The sequence below is a fragment of the Chelonoidis abingdonii genome, chromosome 6 (genome assembly GCF_003597395.2).
Source record: "Chelonoidis abingdonii isolate Lonesome George chromosome 6, CheloAbing_2.0, whole genome shotgun sequence".
Classification (NCBI taxonomy): Eukaryota; Metazoa; Chordata; order Testudines; family Testudinidae; genus Chelonoidis; species Chelonoidis abingdonii.
Window position 1 is genome coordinate 45,431,714 of NC_133774.1, and position 25,417 is coordinate 45,457,130.

The 25,417-nt window shown below is 39.9% G+C and overlaps 1 protein-coding gene across 2 annotated transcripts in view; it reads left to right on the top strand.

Annotated features, from left to right (window-relative positions):
- CDK7 (cyclin dependent kinase 7) overlaps nucleotides 1-25,417 on the top strand; it is a 34,574-nt gene that overhangs the window by 3,605 nt on the left and 5,552 nt on the right. Inside the window, exons 2-10 of one of the 2 annotated variants that reach the window (XM_032765000.2) lie at nucleotides 1,277-1,336; nucleotides 3,772-3,805; nucleotides 8,156-8,223; nucleotides 10,029-10,097; nucleotides 12,149-12,259; nucleotides 13,487-13,605; nucleotides 18,061-18,160; nucleotides 19,715-19,801; nucleotides 21,180-21,329. In XM_032765000.2, coding sequence (XP_032620891.1) covers nucleotides 1,277-1,336; nucleotides 3,772-3,805; nucleotides 8,156-8,223; nucleotides 10,029-10,097; nucleotides 12,149-12,259; nucleotides 13,487-13,605; nucleotides 18,061-18,160; nucleotides 19,715-19,801; nucleotides 21,180-21,329 — 798 coding nt within the window. Of the gene's footprint in view, nucleotides 1-1,276; nucleotides 1,337-3,771; nucleotides 3,806-7,117; nucleotides 7,744-8,155; nucleotides 8,224-10,028; nucleotides 10,098-12,148; nucleotides 12,260-13,486; nucleotides 13,606-18,060; nucleotides 18,161-19,714; nucleotides 19,802-21,179; nucleotides 21,330-25,417 lie in introns of those variants that run through there. The other variant, XM_075066992.1, reaches the window with a different exon arrangement.

Below are 25,417 nucleotides of genomic sequence, written 5' to 3' on the forward strand. Positions count from 1 at the left end.
CAATTTAAAGTACTTATAGCCAAATACACATAAAGACTCCACCAGCCAGACACACAGATGCAAATACAGCAAAACAATTTAAAAGACTATACTTTTGCTTCCTTTGTACTCACAACTTGAAACTGAAGATTAGAAGCTTGAAGATAGAAAGAACCCTCTCATAGCTAAGAGAGCACAGACAAAGACACAGACCCAAACATTCCCTCCCCTGAGCTTTGAAAAATCCAGTTTTCTGATTGGTCCTCTTGTAAGGTGTTTGGTTCCCTTTGTTAACCCTTTACAGGTAAAAGAAACATTAACCCTTAGCTATCTGTTTATGACAGAGGTGGAAAAGGTCCAACTCACAGAGCACTCTAGAGATAAGGATCAGCACCTTGAACTGGATCCAGAAGTCTGGAGGGGAGGAAAATGGGACTGTGAACATAACTGTTCAATGCACTTTTGGCCGAAAACCTAAACAATGTTAGGATGTGTAAGGAATGAGATGGAAAGTTATAAAATGCCTTTGTAATATTTTCTGTATTAAGCAGTGGTTTGCTCTCACCTAGAATAATGTATTCCCCTTTATTATTTCTCAGAAAACTTCAGTATACTGCTTGGATTAGAACTAGCAAGAAATTGCCACACAAGACCCCTCTCTAGGTAAAACTAGCACAGGGCTCGTCAGACGTTGCCTAACCAAGACACTTGAAGCAACTAGCTAGCAGTCAAAGACCACAACTCATGTAAAAAGAAGCTGATCATAACCTCTTATTTTTGCCGACAGTGGAATTCACTCAGTTGGTCTTTGGTGGAACCAAAGCCTTTTTTGTAGTAGTTAAATGTTTACTGTTTATTCAGTGCTTTAATTAACACATTCAACATCACTCAGTGAGGATCTGCTCCCCGTAGGAGGCTGCTATTCCTGCCCTGTAATTTGTGTTGTTTGGATCACACAAACACATCACAAAGGCTAGATCTGACCTGCTAACCATATGTCAGACACCTCTGGATTGGATAAGAATATGCACAATTGTTATAGCTACTGCTGAAGAGACTTTGAAGGGGTATAAAACTTCATTCTTCTGTACTTAAGCCAATCTCCAACAGCATTTGGAGCATAGTCATGAAGGGCAGGGGTTTTTATGTTGGCCACTGCTGAAGATGGGGTACTGGACTATAGGTTTGATCCAATATGGCAATTTCTGTGTCTGAAGAATACTACATTATTGCACTTACCTGTTATATGGTTATTTACAATATTATTAATAAGGACTACTGTTTTTTCTTGTCTTAGTTTGCCACTGTTTATAAAGCAAGGGATAAGAACACCAATCAAATTGTTGCTATTAAAAAGGTAAGTGCTTTGTGTGCTATTTTATGTACATACTCTGCAATCCAGTATCTAGTTGCTCTTGAAACTGTTCAACGGCTTTATCAGTTTAACGGGAAGCTGTGATTATATATTCCTATTATTCCTATTGGGAGCTGCCAACTGATGTACCAAGACTACCTCTGCTCCTGTTTTCCTTGCCAGCTCAGGACTCCAGCACCCTGTCTTGCTGAGCCAGACGCTTCTATCTGCTCCAGCAAAGACCCAGGGTCTGAATTACTTGCCCCAAAGCTGCAGGTTTACCTGAAAGCAGCTAACAGAAGTGTGCTTGTCTTTAGCACTCAGATGCCCAACTCCCAATGGGGTCTAAACCCAAATAAATCTGTTTTACCCTGTATAAAGCTTATGCAGGGTAAACTCATAAATTGTTCGCCCTCTATAACACTGATAGAGAGGGGTGCACAGTTGTTTGCTCCTCAGTATATTAATACATACTCTGAGTTAATAGGTAAAAAATGATTTTATTAAATACAGAAAGGAAGATTTTAAGTGGTTCCAAGTAGTAACAGACAGAACAAAGTAAGTCACCAAGCAACATAAAATAAAATGTGCAAATCTATGTCTAATCAAACTGAATACAGATAATCTCACCCTCAGAGATGCTTCTGTAAGTTTTTTCTCAGACTGAACACCTTCCAGGCCTAGGCACAATTCTTTCCCCTGGTACAGCTCTTGTTCCAGCTTAGGTGGTAGCTAGGAGATTCTTCATGATGGCTCCTCTCTCCCCCTTTGCTCTCTTCCACCCCTTTTATATATCTCTTGTCTAAGGCGGAAATTCTATTCTCCCTCTCTGAGTTCCCACCTCCACCTTCTCAATGGAAAGACACCAGGTTAAAGATGGATTCCAGTTCAGGTGCTCGATTACATGTCACTGTAAGACTTCATTACCCACTTGCCAGCACACATGTATACAGGAAGACTTACAGGTAAAACACAGCCATTTGCAGACAATGGTCCTAGTTAATGGGAGTCATCAATATTCCAAATCACCATTAATGGCCCACACTTTACATAATTACAATAGGCCCTCAGAGTTGTATTTCATATTTCTAGTTTCAGATACAAGATTGGTACATTTATACAAATAGGATGATTACACTCGGTGGATTTTAAGCTTTGTAATGATACCTTACAAGAGACCTTTTGCGTGAAGCATATCTCAGTTTTATTATAATCACTTATTAAATTTTGATAAAACCATATAGACTGCACAACGTCACACCTATTGCACCAACAGTGTGTTGGTTGACTAACTGGTTGACCAGTCCGAATCAGCCACCTCAAATGTTTTCATAATGTAAAACGCTGGCTTCAACACCATTACATTTCTAAATTTGTGACTGGTCATCCAGATCAGAAGCTGGAATTTTAAATATTGCAGACAACATTTTGTGGGCTGTTACTTTTTATTGCATGTTTGGGTTTTTTTTTAAAGTATTTCCAAACATAATGTTAGTAGTGTTAAGCTTTGGGTCTTCCACACCCTTGAGTGTCCTCTTGAAAAGGAGTGTCTGTCTGTCCCTCTCAGATAAAGTTGTTTCCAGATAATCCGTTTAGATGGTCTGGCTATTGGTGTTGGGGGAAATCTTGCTTTTGACAGTCATTTTACTCCAAAGGCTAAATTACAGAAATCTGTTTACAGTATGATTGCTCTTTTCTGATTTGAAACACCACAACCTGATGAAGTTACAGTAAATTGTAATATTGGATATAAATGTTTTAGATGTGCTTTGAGGGACTCTTACTATGATGGAATTACCATAATGAAGAAGCAAGTACCCCTCAGCTTTGCTTAATAAGCAAAGTTGAGCCATTTCAATAATGCAGTCAAGTTGTTCAGTATTCATCTTGTACTGCTACATCTCTACTACTGCTCCCATAAGGCTGTTGCTGTTTAAAATTGCCGTGGAGAACTAACTTGTTTGCACTGTAGAATTGCTGTAAGGTCACAAAGTTTTGTTGGTTAAAAAATAACTTCAGGACCGAAAAATGTTTGGCATAGGATCAATCTGGTAAAATCAGAATGTCCTGTAAATTTGAGGTGGTTTGCAACAACCATGTGGATGCCAGTCTTAATAAAATTTGTACTTGGTATGAATCACCTTTTTGGGAGAAGCCCATTACGGGTGTCATATGGCTTTGCAAGCCCAGGCCAAGGTTGCAGTTATAAAACTCTTTGGTAAGATTGCATTATGTCTGGCTTTGGGAAACATAAATACCTGTTCCTTTTGTAAATGCCAAAGCTACAAATTCACTTCTAAAAATAAACTTCTTAGCTATTTAAGATTTTTTTTGCTAACACTAAAACTCAGTTTATCTTTGAGAAACTTATTGAAGTCTTCAGGTGTTGAGGAGTGTGATTCTAATTACAGATAATACAGTGCTTACTATTTCTTTAGATTAAACTTGGACATAGATCGGAAGCTAAAGATGGTAAGTACTTGTACACCATAACTTGTTTTGTCTTTTTGCCTTTAGTATGTTACTGTGAACTTCCTACTGTTGCTGTAGAGCAGTAAATTAGTTATTTCATCTGTCCTAGCTGGAAAAGTGATACCTACATTGACTAACTTAATCCTACTTCTTTGATGTAGCTTTTCCACAGTAACAATACCCCAACACTGCTGGGGGATCTAAAGAGAAACAAATAGAAAACTTCATATACTTTGCAGTGTTGAACATGATATAAAATCCTGGAGTGTCAAATCAATTGATTTCCATGATCTAAGATGCGAAATAGATGTAAATGAAATATAAATAGTGGCAAATACATTGAATTTTAAAACTTTTCAGTTTTTAATAATCTTTGGCTAATCACATAGTTATTAGTTTACAACATTGAGTTTACTGTGCCTTTTAATGTCTTTCTCCTTTGATTTCCTGCCCATATTTCTGTTGTATGTTTTATCATAGTGCTGTTGATGTGCATGGCATGCTAGATTGGTAAGAAGCTAGTCCTTTTGTATTTCTTTTCACACTGGTGTCCCCAGTGTCTCCCCGTTTTTAGTATCATTCATGTATTTCAATCATAGTTAGCAGAAAGAAGATGATTGTAGGAAGAATTAGGCTTCAAGTATGTGTCAGTGTGGATCTTATTGTAGGTGCATATGTACCTCATGCATGCAAGATCAGATATTTTTGAATAGTGGTGTCTAGCAGGGCCTGTCATACACACTATGCCTCCTTGTGCTGTCATACAAGTGCATAGAGAGTAGGGGAGGCACAACCCACCCTAAGATCACTTTTATTATCTGTGCAGCAAGATGGAACCCAGCGAGTGTCCAACCCACTACTCTCTTCAGAGACCTTAAATAGGTTTTAAAAACTTTTTTGGGCAAGAAATTATCTTCACGCTTTCATGCAAATGATGTTTCCAAAAAAGAGAGATGAAATCAAGTGACCCCACACTTTCATGATGGAATCCAAATCCTCAGGATTTCATCTCTGGCCATCCTGCGACAGACACACATGATGCCTCTTCCATTTAAGGGGGAGCCACATCCCACATGGGTGCTCTGTGTGCAAGTCTTTCTGTGCCATGATCCAGTACAGGGATGCTTAGCTCAAGGTTCATCTCTCTGAGCAGTCCGTACTGGTTACTTCAGACCAAGAGGTGATGGTTACAGCCAGAGTGGGGCTAGATTAAAGCAGCATTGGCCAGCACTCCCTTGAGCACTCCACATTCTGTGGTCAGGGGACGGAAAGAACACGAAGAAAGCCGTGTTGGTACTGATGATACTGACCACCTTAACATTGGTAAAGTCCCCAGTGTGTGAGGCATTAGCACTGACAATGCTAGAACCAGTGACTTTGGTTCCTGTGCTAGCTACCTTGACACCTCAGACAATAAAATAACACCTATGCCTGCTCATAAACAGGACTCCAACTTGTATAGTTGTACCGAGCATAAGCGTAGCCCTGAGACCAAAGAGAAGTCCCAGTTAGAGCACATGTAATGTCAGTCCTCCAAGAACACAGTCACTTAGCAGTTGGCCAGAGCAAGAGACCTGATACTAATCCTGTTACTGTTACCTGTGATGGGGCTGAGCAAGGACCTAACACTTTCTGTAGAGGCACCCATACACCATCTGCAAATGTTCCTGGTACTGATGAGGTGGACTGGACCAGGACTGGTGCCTTGCCAGTGCCCCTTGAAGGGAATCTACACACCTTGCAATTGCCTATATATTCTTGTCAGCATTGAGCAGAGATCCTTTGCCCCTGCCAATGGAGAATGATCCTAAAGAGGTCATAAGGAAGCCCCCATTCAGAGCACTGAGTGCTGCGCCAAAGAGCGTGGGAGTGACACCGGGTCAGCTAACAAGGCCAGTACCCATGTAATGTTCCACCTTGGCCATATTGGTCTTACTGGGGTCTGTCCTCCCACACTAGATTATCAGAAATTTGTGGTGCCACCTCCTGTTGTAGAACTGAGTTGGTGAAAGGAACCCAGAAACATTCATGGAGTGGTACCATCTTCTGCCTTCTCCCTGACAAAGACTTTAATCATGCATATTTCAAGTACCGATTGGGAAGCCCACCTGGACGATCTACAAATTCAAGAGATTTTGTCCTCGGAAGACATGGGGCTCCACATCAAGCCATCAGGTTAGTCTGTAATCCAACAGTACATTTCCTGTAGGACAGCTCTGCAGTATGCTACATAAACAAAGATCAATATATGCTCATTTCCTCTCTGCTTGGAAGCCATCAAGTGCTGGACATGGTGCCACCAATACTGGAGAACATCAATAGCTCTTCATCTCCCAGGTGTCAGCATCAACCTGGCAGGCTTCCTAAGCAGGCAGACAATTACCACCGTGCCGCATGCTAGAACTTTTATCCAGAGCAGGCATGAGATTGGGGTTGCTACCAGATGCTGCCTTTCTGCAGTGGTCCCAAGGCCTATTTAATGACTTTCCACCAATTTCCTTGACCCTCAGGATGACTTCCAAAATCAAAACGGACAAAGCCATGATTATTCTCATAGCTCCATGCTGACTGAGGCAATCTTGGCTAACAGACCTGCTACAAATGTCCATCCAGCTCCCTGACTGCCCAGACCTCCTCTTACAACACCATTACAAGATACTCCATCCAGACCTGAAGCCCCTACATCTGTTCTATGGCTATTGGCTAGCTAAGTACTACAGATACCTACAGGTCCAGGAAATCCTGATACATACCAGGAAAACATCTATCACAATATATTCATCTGATTGGAAGAAGTTCTCAATGTGAGCATTGGTCCAGGTCTCAGTACTGAACATTCTCTACTACTTGTTGCATTTAAAACAGACTGGCCTTTTTTTAATCTCTTGGGGTCTACCTATTCAGTGATGTTTGGTCTTTTCTCACCCCCACAATATCTAAATTTTGTAAAGGGTTGCTGCACACTTACCCACTGTTCAGAGAACAGAATCCTGCCTGAGATCTCCGTTTAGTCTGTCTGAGTCTCATGGAGGCCTCTTTCCAACCTCTCACAGAATGCAGCTTACACCACCTGTCTCTGAAGATGGTCTTCCTAGTGACTATTGCTTCAGTCAGGAGACTGAGTGAGCTTCAGGCACTTATGTCCGAACCTCCCCATACCGCATTCATAAGCACAAAGTGATGTTGCAACTTCGCTTGAAGTTCATCCCTAAAAGTGTCTCAGAATTTTATCTAATCAAAGTTCCTTTGTTTTTTTTCTCAAAGCCACCCTCAGCACTGGGAGTGTGTGCCCATCCAGGACTTGACTTTATTATACTGACATCACCAAACCATGCATTTCATCTTTCTAGCCATAGGTGGGCACTCTACAGGTCAATCTGTCTCTTCACAAAGAATATTGAGATGGATAACACAATATGTCTTGCTGTGTTACTTGCTGGCTGATGTATCTCTCCCATTAAACATCATGACTTGCTCCACCAGAGCACAAGCAATATCCTCCACTTGCTTTAGGAATGTTCCAAAACTGCTGCCTTACGGATTTCTAATGTTGAGTAACCCACTGACCTTTGTCAAACACTATGCCTTGGAATTAGCCACCAGGCCAGCTGCCAAGCTTGGGAGAGCAGTATTTCAATCACTGTTTTACTGATATAGCTGCAACTTATTCCCACCATCCTGAAGACAATACTACTTGACCATCACCTACAGTGGGATCTACGCTAACGTACTTGAAGGAAGAAATATTACATACACTACAGTAACTCTAGTTCTTGTTGGTGTGGATCGCACATACCACTCTTCATCCCTCTCTCACATGGGAGCATGAGGAGGCAGAGTGCATATGCTGCCCCGATGGACATAGCTATTCGAAAGAATCTCCTCTCTCGTGGATGATGCACATGTACAACCACAGTGGGATCCACACTTACTGCTGGGTAAGTAACCATTTTTTAAAAAGCCTTAAAATTGTTTGACAGGTCAAGATTTGATATCCTCTTCTAGATCTATGCCACAACTTCTCTATTTTGCCAAAAGGGAGCATACACTGCTATAGAAACAATCACATCCTAAAGTGTGAATTTCCACTTACTTGTTAGTTGTGAAGTATTTACTGTTGGCCGCTATGACAATGATGTGTACCCAACTTTGAATTACAGTGATGTACTTAGTTGCCATTCTGCAAACTGAATACATTTTTTTCTCACTTTGTAGTCTAGTTCAGAATTTCTCAAACAATCATAAATGACCAACATACAAAAGAAGCTGAATTAGAAATTCTTATTGGTAGCTAAATTGAAGTTTTTATATGCTGCTCCTGCCTTTGATGTGATCTTTCTTTCAATCTAGGAATCAACAGAACAGCCCTGCGGGAGATAAAATTGTTACAGGAGCTAAGCCATCCAAATATCATTGGTGTAAGTATAAAATGAATACTACTTGTGGCATATGCTGTAAGTCAGTCCCTGAATACTGTAGATATATTCTGCCACAAAGACTTACTGCTGTGATTATGGAGACTTTTATCTTAATTCTTATATAGGGCATCTTGCAAGTTGGCAAACTGTGATAAAACATTAACTTTAATAAAAAGGCAGATCTCAAAATCCGCTTGCATTTTTGCCAAGTGTTAGTTGGAAACTTTTGCTGTTTAGGTGGGGAGAGTCAAATCCTGAAATTCAAATTTAAAAATAAAATTACTTGTGAATCAGGGAAATGCCGCACTGCATTGATTTTTTTGCGTGTTGTTCTCTTGCCTCTCTGTTGCTGCTCAGCTTTCCTAAGCAACTGCAAGGTGAAACCAACAAGGTCTGTTCAGTTTCACTAATGCTATTTAAAATCCAATGGGCAACAGTAATACTTGTAGTTCAGAGCATGCATTTTTTTTTGTTGTTTGACTTTCAGCTTCAGATAAATGTTTGTAAAGGTAAATACTAGTGATGGTTGAATCTCTGAACGGTTGGTTCATATAGATGTACAAAAGTTCAGATGCTTTATTTAAATATTTTCCCTGGAAGTATACTGTTCTTGCCTGATCTCAAGCCCATTCTTACAGAATTTCCATACCTGTAGCTGAAATCAGGAGATGTTGAAACACATGAATTAAAAAGCAGTCAAGTTGACTGAAAACATTCAAAAAAGACTTTAGCTTGTGTCATAAATGTAAAAAGGATAGCATAAAATCCCTCCTTGGCAGCTGTACTAAATCGCTTTACCTGTAAGGGGTTAAGAAGCTCAAATCTAGTTGGCACCTGAACAGAAGAACCAATGAGGAAAGAAGATACTTTCAAATCTGGAGATTTGTTTGTGGCTCTCTTTGTTTGTTCCCTCTCCGGATGGAGAGAGACACCAGGCAGGTACAACATCTCCTGAAAACATACCTGAAATGATCCATCTTACTTACAATTTTTCAATTTTTGTAATTATAGGCAAGGAAATGTGTTAGGTTATGTTTTGGTTTGGTTTGTGAATTTTCCCTATGCTAAGAGGTAGTTTGTTTACTGTTTTGTAACTGTGAAGCTGAGCCACAGGGGAATCCTCTGTGTTTTTAAATTTTTATTTAACCCTGTTAAGTTGCCTTCCATCCTGATTTTGAAGGTGTGATTCATTTACCTTTTCTTTATAAATTTTCTTCTTTTAAGAACCTGATTATTTTTAGGACACTGAAATCAAAGGGTCTGGTCTGTACTTACATTGAAGACCATTGGTTGGTATATTATTCTCAAGCCTCCCCAGGAAAGGGAGTGAAAGGGCTTGAGGGGATAGAGATTCGAAGTGACCCTGCCCTGACATTTTATGTAAATGACTTGGTGGTGGTAGCAGTACTGTCCAAGGACAAGGAAAGGAATTTGTGCCTTGTGGAAATTTTTAACCTAAACTGGTAAAATATAAGCTTAGGGGGTCTTTCATGTGGGTCGCCACATCTGTACCCTAGAGTTTGGGACAGGGCCTGACGCTTGTGTGTTCTCAAAACAGTTTGGGTCATCCTAGTAAAGATGCTAAAATGAGTATATGTCTGAGGCAGAGCCAGGCTGAATGTCAGATTTCCCCATAACTGCCCTCTAATCACAGTATGTTCTCTTCCCAGTATATACAACTCTGCTCCCCCTTCCTGAAAACTATCACAACACATACTGTAGTGACACAGCATTAAAATGATAATATTAAAAGTACTCTGCAGTCAAATATATTTTCCATGTTGTGGTATATTTTGGTTTTCCAGCTTCTTGATGCATTTGGACACAAATCCAATATTAGTCTGGTCTTTGATTTTATGGAAACGGATCTAGAGGTAAGACTGCTTTAGCTGTTGCCTTCCTTTGATTCAATACTTGGAATGTTTTAACTTTCAATATTGTGCACAAAACTGTTGAAATACTGGAAACTATGATAATGTATTATTTTTTCATATTGTTATCCAGTTGGTATCTCTGAGTAAATACATTTTGAAAATACTTGTCAAGAAAGATTAGTGATTTGTATTTGTAAGAGATGAGACTATAACACGGATTAGACATATACAACTTTGCCAGTTCATGTAGTATCTTTTTGAAGTCTCTTTTGTAGTATATTAACATGCATGCATTCTTAATTAGGATACAATGCTTTACTTTTTAATACTGCTCTAGAGTGTCAGTAGACTTTTGTCAAGAAATAGTTTATTAAACATGTGTAGAATTAACATTTTGAGACCCAAGTCATAGACCAGGACCTCATTGTGCTAGACAATGTACAAACATTTACTATATTTTGTAATTAGTAGTAATAGGCATGCAATCCTGTTTGAATCAGTTCTGTTAACTTGTGAATTGGGTGCATTCCAAGAAATATAGATAACATATTATCCACTGATTTCTGTTTTGCTGGTGTTTGATCTCTATTGTAGTCTAAATAAGTAAATCTTTATAGGGGATTTGATATCACATGTTTTTATGTCTTTGAAATAAAGGTTGTAGTAAGCAAGAGTGCATGTTAAGTCAATTATGGTTGTGCATATGCAATGACTGTCCATGCTTTATAGGGAAAAAGTTTAATTTAATGGCAGTAATCTGTTACTATACAATGTAGTGAGCAATCAGAAAAGCATATACAAACATTAAAAGAATAGTTGTCTGTTTTGCTAATATCTGTAATGCCTGTCATAAACTAGAGGAATACAAGATCAAAACAAAGTCAATAGATTACTAAACAAAATGAGAGGTTTTTTTGCTGATAGCAATATTTACCCTCTCCTTGATGATGATGTGCTGCAAATACTCATAAGAAATTCAAGTTGAGACTTGTAAAATATCAACTATTAGTGTTGATCTATGTATTTTCCTAATGTTAACTTTACTTATCCATATAATTCAAAACTAAGTAAAATCTATTTTTATGACCTAGGATGCCATGACAAACTAGGACAAGGCAAAACAAAGCATTTATTTGTATTTTGGTAGCATCCAGAAGACCCAGCTGGGATCAGGATCTGTAGTGATTAGCATTGTACAACATATAGAAAACTTAATGCAGTCTAATAACTATTTTAGATATTTTACAAATTTCAGCTTGAATTTTTAAGCGTGTTGGGAAATGGAAGCTATTTGTAGGAGTGCAGAGCATTATTAGTAGAAAACCAGTGGAGGGAGCAGTGTTTAGGGTTAGAGAGAATGTTTGTTTAAAAAATAGGATGGCGCAAATTCATGAAAGATCTATACAAAAAAAGAGGAGGCCGTTTTTACTTGGATTGTGAAACAAGTGGATTTGCTAAAATGGTAGTGAATAGGTCATACCTCCATGTGTATTCAGAGGGCTGTTGTGTTCTTCCAAGGCTAGAGTTTTGGAGCTATATTGAAGGAAGGTAAAATAATTCAGACAGAGAACACAGAAGTATAAATGAGGATTTCTGTGAAGGACTTGTCACAATAGCATATGTGGTATATTTTGTTGAGGTGGTAGAGTTATGGTTAAGCATATTCCTCTTGCCTAAGAGAGGCACTTTAGCCCTTGAAATAATTAGCTGGAAGAAGTTGAGATTTCAGGTCAAGCTTATGTGGTCATGCAGCTAGAGAAAACATGGAATCAATATACACTTAACACAAATATGGTATCTGGAATAGCTGTGGTCTCCATTTCAATTTCTATTCTCTTGTGTAAATAGCTATAATTTTTTCTGAAGAAACTTAAGAATTTCCACCACTCTTTACACAAACCAGTGGCATAGAATCTTATTAGCAATTGCACCATGTAACATTCAACGTTGCTTAAAGGAAAACAGTAATATTAAGCAAAGAGAATTGTAATAAGATCATTAAACATAGTTAGATTTTGGGTAAAAAGTTTCATTAACATGCTTTTTTCCAGGTTATAATCAAGGATAGTAGTCTTGTGCTGACACAATCTCACATCAAAGCATATATGTTGATGACACTTCAAGGACTGGAATATTTACATCGGCACTGGATTCTGCACAGGGTAAGTAAGAATACTCTGAAATGGGGTTCGGCAACCTTTCAGAAGTGGTATGCTGAGTCTTCATTTATTCACTCTAATTTAAGGTTTCGTGTGCCAGTAATAAATTTTAATGTTTTTAGAAGGTCTCTTTCTACAAGTCTTTAATATATAACAAAACTATTGTTGTATATAAAGTGAATAAGGTTTTTAAAATGTTTAGGAAGCTTCATTTAAAATTAAATTAAAATGTGGAGCCCTCTGGACCGGTGGCCAGGACCCGGGCAGTGTGAGTGCCACCGAAAATCAGCTCGCGTGCTGCCTTGGGCATGTGTGCTATAGGGTGCCTACCCCTGCTCTAAAAGGAACAAAGTCCCTTTCAGTAAAAGAATTGCTAAAGGAAACTTTCCACCCTGTAACAAAAAGGTGACACTTTGGTAGAGCTTCGTAGGTCCAAAAATAATCTTACTCTGTAAAGTCCATGTAACATATCTTTTTTTTTAAAAGATTGGGGAGTGCTGAGGGGAATACTTTTATTTTTTTTTAGTGGTTTTTATTATGGAGACACAATTCCAATGCCTGCAGCCCAATAGCTGAGCAACCTAACAATACCAATCCACTGTACAGTTAGGAAAGTATTCCTGTTTACTTACGAAACCTTCCATTTCAAAATTGTGATAGAGTACTGTGGAGTAACATTAATATATGTAATGGTACTTTAAATCTTTTGATTGCAACTCTTATCTTGGCTGTTCTGAACTGGGAAGTACCAACGTAGTGTGGTGAAATAAATGGCTAAATGGAGTTTAATAAAAAGGGCTGGTTTCAAATGTGCAGTGAAAGCCTACTAAATTGCTTATCACTTTCTAGTTAATATATTTAAAAATCAAGTTAAATAAAACTAGTGTACTGCACTACTACAGAGAGCAAATACAACAAAAGTTTTAGAGATGCAACTGTCAGAGTGATGTCACGAAAGTAAACTGCGGCTCTTTGGCAGCAAAGATATGGTCACCCTTAAATCAACTTTTTAAAGGTATGTGGAAAATCTGCAGGTCAGGTAGCAGAAGTACGACAGCCAAAGACACACACAGGTGTAATGCAGAATTTATTTTTGCAAAAGGGGCTTTCTATAAAGATAGAAGCTTGTTTCCTAGAATAACTTTAATACAAGAGTGCCAGGGGAGCTTGTTATTAGTCATGCTTTTATTGATACTGTCAATTTTATAGTCTTTGCCCTTTTCTTGACAGGATCTCAAACCAAACAATCTGTTACTAGATGAAAATGGGGTTCTAAAATTGGCTGACTTTGGCTTGGCAAAATCTTTTGGAAGTCCAAATAGAGTCTATACACACCAGGTAGTAACAAGGTAAGAAATAAAGCACTCTGCTTGGCTGTTGGATAGATGGGTATCTTGTAAAATCAGCTCTTTGCACAAGCCCAAGAGTTAACTTTATATGAATGTGGCAATGGGAACCTGAATAACTGCTATAAAAGCTGATCTCGGTGCTTTGCAAGGTTATCTAATTGCTTTTCAGAACTTCCAGTAAAAAGGATTGTTGAACCTGTGTTGGTCCCAGGATATTAGAGAGACAAAATGAGAGAGGTAATATCTTTATCGGACCAAATTCTCTTGAGAGAAACAAGCTTTTGAGTTTACACTGAGCTCTTCTTTGGGTCACATGCAGATGTATCTGAAGAAGTGGGTTTTTTACCCACGAAAGCTTATGCCCAAATAAGTCTGTTAGTTCGGTGGCACCTTAAAGACTCCTTGTTGTTGTTCAGGTCCCATGTGTAAGCTTGAAAACTTGTCTTTCCAGCAGAATTTGGTCCAATGAAAGATATTGCCTCCCCCACAGTCTATGTAAAAAGGATTATGGAGTACATGCCTGTACGAGATCTTCTGTAGCTCTAGGTGTTGCCTTTTTTCCAGAAACACATGGAAATATGTACACTAGTTTTGTAAGTCTGGTTGTAATTAACTTCTGAAACAACAAGGCTTAGTAGCTCTTTATCTCTTGTATATTAACCAAATTATTTGCCTTGAATGTAGTATTCCTAACCACTCACTCATGTGTCTGTTAGGGTAACTAAATGGTCTTAAATTACATCAGATAGATCTATTGGGTTTTTTGTAACATTTAATACACACTTCTAAAAACAGAGTGGGGGTGCAAGGCATAACTGAACTGCCAGAATATTTTTTTCATTTGTCTACACTAATATATATAGTTGGGATTTATCTTAAATGTCTTTTTCTGATGGAAGAAATGAAGCTAGATTTGTGTTAGATGTTTGATTAATGGCATAATTGCCAACATTTGGAACCATCTCACTTCTTCCATCTACTAAGCTGTTCTCGAACACTAGTGTATTCAACACTGCAAGTGGAATCTAATTAAGGGTACGTCTACACTACAGGATTATTCTGATTTTACATAAACCGGTTTTGTAAAACAGATTGTATAAAGTCGAGTGCACGCGGCCACACAAAGCACAATAATTCAGCGGTGTGCGTCCGTGTATCGAGGCTAGTGTCGATTTCTGGAGGGTTGCACTGTGGGTAGCTATCCCGTAGCTATCCCATAGTGCCTGCAGTCTCCCTCGCCCATTGGAATTCTGGGTTGAGATCCCAATGCATGTTGGTGTAAAAACAGTGTCACGGGTGATTCTGGGTAAATGTCGTCACTCATTCCTTCCTCCGTGAAAGCAACGGCAGACAATCATTTCGCGCCTGCTATCCCCTCTGCTAGCTTCAAAAGATGGGGTACCAGCATGAACTTCTCTAAGCTCAATTACCAGCTTAGAACCTGTAGCGCTGCACCAACCAGGAATTCCAGTGCCTGATACACTCTGGTCCCCCCAGAACCTTGCCAGGACCCCAAGACCCAGACCTTCTGACTTAACACACGGAAAGTACCCTTTCCCCACCGTTGCCTCTCACAGGCTTTCCCTCCCTGGTTACCCTGGAAGATCACTGTGATCAAACTCCTTGAATCTTTAAACAGAGAGGAAAATTCCTCCCCTTCCTTCCTTTCCCCCGCCCGACTCTCCTGAGAGAGACAGTAATCCTGACACAGAGAGAATTAGCCTTTCTCTCCCCTCCTCCTTTCCTCCCACCAATTCCCTGGGCGAATCCCAGACCCCGTCCGCTGGATCTACACAGAATAAAAAACATCAGGTTCTTAAACAAAACTTTAATTAAGAAAGAAAAAATTATCTTGTAAATTTAAAAGGAATACGGTACAGGTCTTTCAGTATAGACACTGGGAATACCCTCCCAGCCAAGTATACAAAAAATCCTTATCAGCAAAATACAATTTTGAAGTCCTTCAGCCAAATGCACATTTGCAATAAGAAAACAAAACATAAGCCTAACTCGCTTTATCTATCTAGTACTTACAGGCTCTTATAAGTTCAGAATAGTATCAGAAGAGATTGGAGAGAACCTGGTGCATGTCTGGTCCCTCTAAGCCCCAGATGAACAACACCAAAAACAACAGACACACAGAAACTTCCTCTCTCATATTTGAAATATCCTGTCCCCTGATTGGTTCCTCCGGTCAGGTGGACAGCCAGGCTTACTGAACTTGTTAACCCTTTATAGTCAGAGAAAAAGTATTCTGTGCTATTAACTTTTCTTATCTGTTTATGACAGACCTTTTTCCTGGATTGCCCTGGCAGACGCCATAGCATGGCAACCAGGGAGCCCGTTTGCCTATGCACGTAGGATGCTGCTGACAGAGGCGGACTAGCACCTACACACAGCTTTCATTGCCTTTGCAGGTAGCAGAGACGTTACCATCCGATTGTACTGTCTGCCATGCCATTGTAAATTTGGCGGAGATGACGGTTATCAGTTGTTCGTACCGTTCTGCTGTCATGAGTGCTCCTGCTGGCCTTCGCTGAAGCGGCCGGGGCGCAAGACAAAAATGGGAATGACTCCCCGGGTCATTTCTCCTTGTTTATCTAAAGAATAGTCAGTTCTGCCTAGAATATGGGCAGTGTACTAGAGAACCAGTGACCAGAGGCACAGCCACCCCAGTCAGATCCCACAGAAATGAAGCTCAATTGCATATGGGGTGCCCCTGCAACAACCCACCTGTTCTCCTCCTCCCCCAACTCTTCTGGGCTCAACTGTTGCAGTGTCCCCATTTGTGTGATAAGTAATGAAGATGCAGGAATAAGAAACACGACTTTATGAGAGAAAATGAGGGAGGCAGCCTCCAGCTGCTATGATAGTCCAGCGAGTACAGAATCTTTCTTTAGACATGAAAGGGGGAGGGGGCTGTGAAGCTCAGTCCCCAGTTGCTATGATCAAGACGGTTACCAGCCATTCTGTACCATCTGCCGGGGATGACCAGAGGTCATTCTGTTATTACCAGGCGCCCCCAGTCAACCTCACCTGAGGCCGGCCAGGAGAACTCACGGGATGATAAGACGGCTATCATCATTCTAACGTACCTGCACCGGGAGGGGAGGGGAGAGGATGTTGCGTTCACTTCCGCAGCACCGCGTCTACCAGCAGCATCAGCAGACATACCGTGACATTGAAAAAAGTCAAGAAACGATTTTTTCCCTTTCTTTCACGGGGAGGGGGAGGAGAGTAAATTGACGACATACCCTGAACCACCCCATACAATGTGTTGCCCTACAGGCATTGGAGCTCAGCCAAAAATGCAAATGCTTTCAGAGACTGTGGGACTGTGGATAGCTGGAGTCCTCAGTACCCCCCCCCCCGCCCCCTGAGCATCCATTTGATTTGTTGGTTCCGTTACACTTATACACACAGCACTGTGATGTGCCTATCATCAGCCTGGAGATTTTTTCAAATGCTTGCTATGTCTTCGTAATGGCGCTGATAGAACAGATTTGTCTCCCCAAGTGATCGATAGTATCCCCGTACGGTCATGCGGAGCTCTTTTTGGATTGGGACTGCATTGCCACCACATGCTGATCAGAGCTCCACGCTGGACAAACAGGATGAAAATTCAAAAGTTCACGGGCTTTCCTGTCTACCTGGCCAGTGCATCTGAGTTCAGATCGCTTTCCAGAGCGGTCACAATGTGCACTGTGGGATCTGCCCGGCAGGCAATACCGTCAATTTGCGGCCACACTAACCCTAGTCCGACATGGCAATACCGATTTCAGCGCTACTTCTCTCGTCGGGGAGGAATACAGAAACCAGTTTAAAGAGCCCTTTATATTGATATAAAGGGCCTCGTTGTGTGGACGGGTGCAGGTTAAATTGGTTTAATGCTGCTAAATTCGGTTTAAACGCGTAGTGTAGACCAGGCCTAAGGTGTTATCTTCATGTGTAAGGTAAACTGAATTGTTTTAAGCAGTGATACTAGCTACTTTGCATTAATAGTAACTGCTGGAATTCATTCTACACAAGAATCTCAGCTCTTAATCATCAGTGGCTGTCACTGTCACTTTTGAGGTGTCTGGATATTGGCAGGAATTTTGATGCCTACTTGTTTGGTTTCCTGACAAATAACCGTGATTGTTTTTCATTTATTCAGACTGCCAGTTATATCTTCTGTCTTTCAAGTTTGCAGTCCAGTCGTTTGCTAAGTGCAAATATGCTCTGCAATTGCGCTTTGTTTTGGGGAGGTGTGTGCAACATCAGGATGTTGAACCACATCCTTAAAGGGAAAAAAGCTCTCTCCAAGATGTAGATCTTTTCAGACATTAAACTGATAACTATCCAGGGAGTGAGCAATAAACATTCTGTAACACTTCTGCTCGGTTAAATACTTTAATTGCATGCTGTGTTATACAAATTTATCCTTGCCTGAAAGTGTTCCTGCTTGCTTTTCAGATGGTATCGAGCACCTGAGCTACTGTTTGGTGCTAGAATGTATGGTGTAGGTGTAGATATGTGGGCTGTTGGCTGTATCTTAGCAGAACTGCTTCTTAGGGTAAGCCTCAAACACAAATATTTGTGTTTATCTATAATATAATATAACTCTTGTACATAGTTTCTTATGTACTTCTATCTTTTGTGTTTTAACCTTTGACAGTATGAGGTTATAAATATCTATTTTAATTAATCAACAGAAATCTGACATCTCATCTCACATCACTTTATTAGCAAAGTCATGAATTGCTGTATATCACTAGTGACTCTTGTTCCATATGCACTGAAGTACAGTGTCTAAGAATGTTAAAAGTTTGTACTAACTTTCCATGTTTTGTCCTTCCCCTACTAACCATGGACTGGTAGAACAAAGTTTAATGTCAACATCTGTCTAACCGTTAATGTGATGGTTCTCAGATTGAGTATGGATCATAGCTCTTTCTTGCATCCTTTTTTTTTGCGCTAGTGACTAACTCCTTTCAGTGGGCCCCTTTAAAATAGAGTTCATTAGGGAAAAAGGTAGAGGAGGAGAATAAAATTCTTTCCACTTCTGTTCAAAAAGCTAAACTCTCTTTAAAGTAGGACAAGCTTGAGAGAAATGATGTTATCTAAGAGAGTTAATGATGGAAAGGGGAAGGTCCTTTTGGACAATCTAATCCAATCCTGCAATGCAGGCTACTGCACTACAGCACACTTCCTATTACTTAGTCTAGTTTTAAACAATTTTAAGAGACTTTTATCCAAAATGTCTCTTAAACAGATAACATTGAGAGGAAAATATCAATTAAATTTCACAAAAACATTGGGTGTACCCTTTGCCTTGATTTTTTTATGAATGTTAGTTACACTGGCTTTTCAGTTTTGATTTCAGTTACCCTCACTGTTAATCTAATTCTTCATGCTTTACACATTAATAGTCACCTTATTCTTTAACTTCTGTCCCAGAACTCTATCTTCTACCTTCGTGTATTGTAAGTACATGGCAGACTGAATTAGGCCAATTTCCTCCTTCTCCTTCCAGTGTAGTTTAAACTTGACAAGCTCTGGTTAGGCAATTTCTAACCCAGTGAATCAGTACCCCATTATTTTTGCTTAGGTGGAGATCATTTAATTTCTAGTATTGTCATCACCGAGTTCATTCTGAAGTTCTAAATACAAAACCTAGATGGTTTCCAACATCAATCTTCCTCTTTCTTCACTAGTTGTGGGCATTGGAACGATCAGAGTTAAGGAAAAATTTAAAACATGCAACTGTACAGCTTTAGGTTACTTTACATGGTATGTTTAAAATTTCTAGTAGGTTAGAAAGAGGCATACCTTTGTATTATCTCACTTAGCTAATGGTTGTTTAGCTTCATAATGGAAAATCTAGTGATGAGATTAATGATGTCATGCCTAAATATAAATAGCATTTGAAACCTATTTAGATATTATGATGAAGCCCCAAGCATTCCAGCAGTGTCCATCTACAGATAGTTGGTATCCAAAGCCATGTTACTATAACAGTAGAATACTTTTCACAAAGGGAAAGATCAAGGTTGTTCCCTGGGAGTCCAAGTTCAGATGTTGATTAAACCTTTAAATAAGAGTGGCTGTTGCATTTGCCTTCTTACAGGTTCCTTTTTTGCCAGGAGACTCTGATCTTGATCAGCTGACAAAAATATTTGAAACGCTGGGGACTCCAACAGAAGAACAGTGGCCTGTAAGTCTTTTAGTTAACAAACCTATCTCAACGTTCTCTTTTTTTTTTTTTTTTTTTGTATTGCTGTCAACTGTTTGAATTAAATTTAAAGTTGTACCAAAATATTTGGAAATTACTTCAAAAAGACTGCTAGCTGATTTTACAAAAAGTGCAGAGGACAGATAATCGGGATTTCCAAAACTGTTACTTGGATCAGATACCTGCTAATATAATAGCATGGTAACTTGAAGTGCTATTTTCACTCTTATGATAGACTTTCATCATGGGACACAGAGAAGAGTGATAACTTAATGCTTTTTCGTTTCATCTTGTTTAATATAGCCATGTAGTTTGTAGGCATTTGCAAATGCCTTTTGATTCAGAACAGTTGTATTCTGTCACACCATAATTCAAAAAAAAGTGTTTAAAGAATCTTGCAATATTTTTATCATATTCTTGGTGCTAAATGAAAACTTTAACCTTGAAGAAATTCTTGTTTGTAGGATACTTGGCCAAAAGAGAGGATATATTCTGAAATTTAATTCACAAATCTTGTAACTCTTCAAAATTAAGAACCTTAATTCCCTCGCTTCTATAGACTATACAAGAGAGATGTAATTCATTCATCATGTTTACTGCCACTTTAACATGCTGTGGTGTGCTTGGTTAAAACTTATTGCAGTATAATGTTGCTAGAAATATTTAATATCATTTAGCTATTTTAAGTCTATCAATATAACTTTGTATGATATTGGAGGAAGAAGAGAGATGACTTACAAACTGGATGAAAGCAACAGTAAAATGTGCGTTATTGCAACTTGAACAGGTGTTAATCTGTTGGGCTCCATTCTTTTTTCAGAAGTTCTTCAGTTTCCTGCTGCAGAAGCAGTTGCAGAGTATTACTTATGCAGAACATAGTCTCCCACATTGTTGATGCAAATGACTTCCATGTTAGAGAGGCCAATTTAAATTACGTTTGTCTGAAAATCTTATGTGTTCTTTTACTGCAAATCACTCCTAGGATTACAATAATAAGAAACTAGAGGGGAATTTTTTTTCCCAATTTTGTTAGTGCATTTGACCCTCTTAGAGTCATTTTTGTTGTTTCTATTCTATAGTCATTTACTTTCCTGCTTTGTGAAGGTCTTTACACTGCATAGTAGGAAAACATTCTTTAGAAAGGGGAATGTGATTGTAAAACCACAACATTGATAAATTGGTTACCTAAAACTAATGTAATAGTTTTTATTAAACTGACTCAATTTCAGATTGACAGCATACTTTAAAAGTTGACTGTTACTTCTGATCCATAAGCTGCACCGTGGCAATTCCTTCAGCTGGGGTCTAAGCTTTTCTTTATTTGTTGTTTTAAAATCTGATTCCCATTTTGTTTTCATAGGGCATGTCTAGTCTTCCAGATTATGTAACATTTAAGAGTTTCCCTGGAATGCCACTTCAACATATCTTCAGTGCAGCTGGTGATGACTTGCTAGATCTTCTCCAAGGTCTTTTCACATTTAATCCTTGTACTAGGGTCACAGCTACACAGGTATGGTAGAATGTTTGTATTGTATGTCATAGGTTGTGTACATTCTAACACCTCTTGTTAACATCAGTTCAATATCTCTTGGATACGAGGTTTGAGATCAAATAAATAAGATGAAATTTTTATTATAGCATATAGGAGCCCCTGGAATGGACCAGAACCCCATCTTGCTCTGAGCATAGAACTACTATAAAATCTTCTCATGCTGTGGAAGAGAATTTCAAAGGCATAAATGGCAGTTAGAAGTTTGTCTGTCTGCCACTTATGTCTTTTGAAAATCTCCCCCTACAGATCTAGGTTGAAGTTATGAAGATGAAAGATTTGTGGCTCCTAGGCTTTTTTGACACTTTAATTACATCCTACCTTTACAACAGTATTTACATTACCACTCCTTGGAACGCTAGTCACTGGCCAGGACCCTCTTGTGGTGGGCACTGTACGCAGAACATAAACATGGCTCCTCCCCCAAATGCACAGTCTAAGTATAAGATGAGACGATAGATACAGACAGATGAGGGAGTACAAGGAAACAATGAGATGGTATGGGTCTACTTGTACTCTATGGTATCGGTATACTGAATTTTCTCTGCCTCGAAAGATGCAGCAAGCTAAAAGTGAAGGCCTTTGTAGGCTGGTCAAAACCTGATTTCCTCCTCCCTGCTCCGCTTCTTTTTTTTTCCTGAGTGTGTCTACTCTTTTAGTGTGTGGAGTTGCTTAAAATGCTTTCCAATGAGCTCTAAAACTGATCCTTGCAATCCCTTCCTGGCCATGCTGTTTAAGATGGGATGATAAACCTAGTGAAGACAGAGTATGTGACTGTCTTCCTTCCCACCCACCCCCGCCAAAGTATTCACTGACAGAAGGGTGGCATCAGCTCTCTGAAGAGACTATGAGGAATTTTCAGCAGCACATAGAATACAATTGACAATGGTCAAGGTTTTTTGCCAGAGCAGTACTTCGTTCTTCTGAGTCCATGCTCTCTGACATTCCAAAAAAGGTGAAAAGGGCCAAGGAGTTGGGATCATCCTTAAAGAATTTCTCTAACATCTGCTCTACTTTGACACCTCACTTGATGCTTTCACGTCCTCCACCAGATAGAGGACTCTAGCATAGTGTTAAGAAGGCTTCTATGACTGTGGGTGTGGAAGGTGGATATTTCCTCAAGACAGGTTTTTGGTAGCAAAGCTGTACTTGGGGGCAAAGTGTTTGGCGGCGGGGCAATATCAAAAGGGACATCTAAAGCACAGTACAAATTTTAAACCATTTTAGGTATCCCTTTTGGGGTTATGGAGCTTCATATAGATAATGGGAGGAGATATGACAGATTATCTAAGAATAGATAGGAGAATACCAGTCCTATTAAATGCAGAGGTGACTCATTCTCCAGGAATGTCTCTAAGAGCAATCAGTGACATTCTCCCTCTGTGAGGGTGGGGGTGGGTGCCTGGTTGTTTGAGTGTTTTGTTTTTGTTCCCACCTGGTTTGCTGCCACCTCCATGGACAAATGGTTGACACACATCTTTTCCAAACATTATGCCATGGATTTCTAAAAGACTCTCTCTTCCCCTGGCTACCCAGCCCATCCAAGAGGAAGGCTATGCTCAGGCAAATCGACAACCTTCTCCATATCAGGGTGATTGAGCCTATCCTAGACCAGGATCAGTATTGGGGCTTATAGTCCATGCTGTTCCCGATTTGTGAGGCGATCATGGAGGACAGGGCTGTCCTGGATTTAAAGACTCAACAAGGTGATCCACTTCCACAAGTTCAAAATGGACACTGCTCCTGTCTGTCATGGTAGCTGCCAAACAGGGATTTCCTAACCTTTGTCAACCTCATGGAAACATATCTTCATGTTTCCATCCTTACACAGATGGTACCTGAGGTTTGGACATGCCGTACAATGCCCATTTTTGGCACTACCACTGCCCCCAGAGTAGTCACAGATACTGGGGGCATCTCTGAACACTATCTGTATCATTTTCTCAATGGCATAAAGATAAAGAGCCTCCTTCCTACAGAAGTTTCAGGTACACCCAAATGACTAGTGCACACCTGCAGAAACATGAATTTATAATCAATATGGAGAAAAGCCCGCTTGTCCCTACCCAGACAATAGAACACCTGGGATTTTGGCTGAACACTGCACTTCACAGGACCGTCCTCCCCAAAAATGGGCAAGTACAGATTTTGGAGAAAACGTACAAGATCCTTCACAGTCAACACTACACTATGAAGATGTCTAGGCATGTTCATTTCATGCATATACCTACTGTCATGGGCAAAATTTCATCTCTGGTGCCTGCAGTACTGCCTACTCAGTTGCCGTGCTCACATTCACAATTTCAGCTCACTGGAAGACTTCTCTCCACAGTAAAAGGACCCTCAGATGGCAATTACAACAAGATTCATAGACTATTCTGCTTGGCAGAACCACAGAGATGCAATAATGATGGATGCCAGCTTGGAAGGGTATGGAGCTGACGCATCTCAACACATGGTACAAAGTCAGGGTCAGTGATGGAATCTCACTACACCATAAACTGTTTTGGAATTGCAAGTGATTCACCTAGCCCTTCAGGCATTCCTCCCCACCTTAAACTCAAGACACATACTTGTATTCATAGTCAGCATGACTGGCATAGCATATGTAAACAGATGTGGCTTCTGCTTGTAGCAGGCTTAACCAGGTGCCCCATTTTTCTTCGGCCAGGTTGAGGAAAACATTGTCGCTGTGAACCAGGCATATGAAAGGGCAGCTGAATGCCAGCGATAGGCTCAGCTCCAAAAGCTCGGAGCAGGGGAAGTTGTGTCTTAATCGTGCCTCCACCACAGGTGTTCAAACCCATAGACCAGACCTTTGGGAAATTAACATGGAAGCTCCAGTGCCAAAAACTCCTACGCCAGGAAATGAGATCATTGGGCCAGGGGAATCAATGACCTCCTAGGTATAGCCAACAACTCTGCTATATGCATTCCCTCTTTTTCCTGTAACATGCAGCATCTAACAGAGACAACAGGTTGTAATTCTGATTGCACCACACTGACCCAAACTTGCCTGGTTTTCAGACATCATGGAGATATTTGTGACCCCTCCAACATTACGATCCACCCATGAAGCTGGCAGCCTGATTGAGAGGTCACTTTAAAAATAAACAGACATAACCCCCTACCCACAAACTAGTAAATTCCAATGATGTGTTCTCAATCCTACTCAAGTCCAGGTAGTTTTCAGCTAAATCTTGATATACAGCAGGGGTAGGCTCCCTATGTCACGTGTGCCGAAGGCAGCAGGCGAGCTGATTTTCAGTGGCACTCACACGGCCCAGGTCCTGGCCACCAGTCCGGGGAGCTCTGCATTTTAATTTAATTTTAAATGAAGCTTCTTACACATTTTTAAAAACCTTATTTACTTTAATATATAAACTATTGTTATATGTAAAGACTTATAGAAAGAGACCTTCTAAAAACGTTAAAATGTATTACTGGCACGCAGAACCTTAGAGTGAATAAATGAAGACTTGGCACACCACTTCTGAAAGGTTGCCAACCCCTGATATACAGTAATAGAAGAATTTATTCCTGGTGCCTGTTGAAATACACAGCAGGATCAGCATCTATATTTAGAGAACAAAGTCTCCCAGCTTTGTTCATTCTAATACGGAGTTAGGGAACAGAAAGCTTTGAGATCCTCCACAGCAAAGTATATATATTTTGAAGGGAATGAGGGGAAGATTTTCCAAGGCATGTTAAGCTAAGACGTAATCTCTCCCATTCAAGATTAAAGCCAATAAGATAATGCAGCTTCATGGTCTGATGGTTCCCTGCATACGTTTACTAAATTCTAGAGGACTGATAGACTTTGACAGAAGTTCTGTGAGCTGTAGCCTACTCTTAGCCCACCCAACGATTGATAGCGAGAGCAGGACTACTGCTACAGAAACACCAGCACTGCTGAATTTATGATCCATCCCCTGAAATGAGAATGAAAATTTCCAGATAAGTGAGACAAATTTTCTTTCTGGGTAGGGCATATGGGTTCATAAATTCATCCCAACCCTGTATTTTATCTACTTCTTCTGGAAGATGAT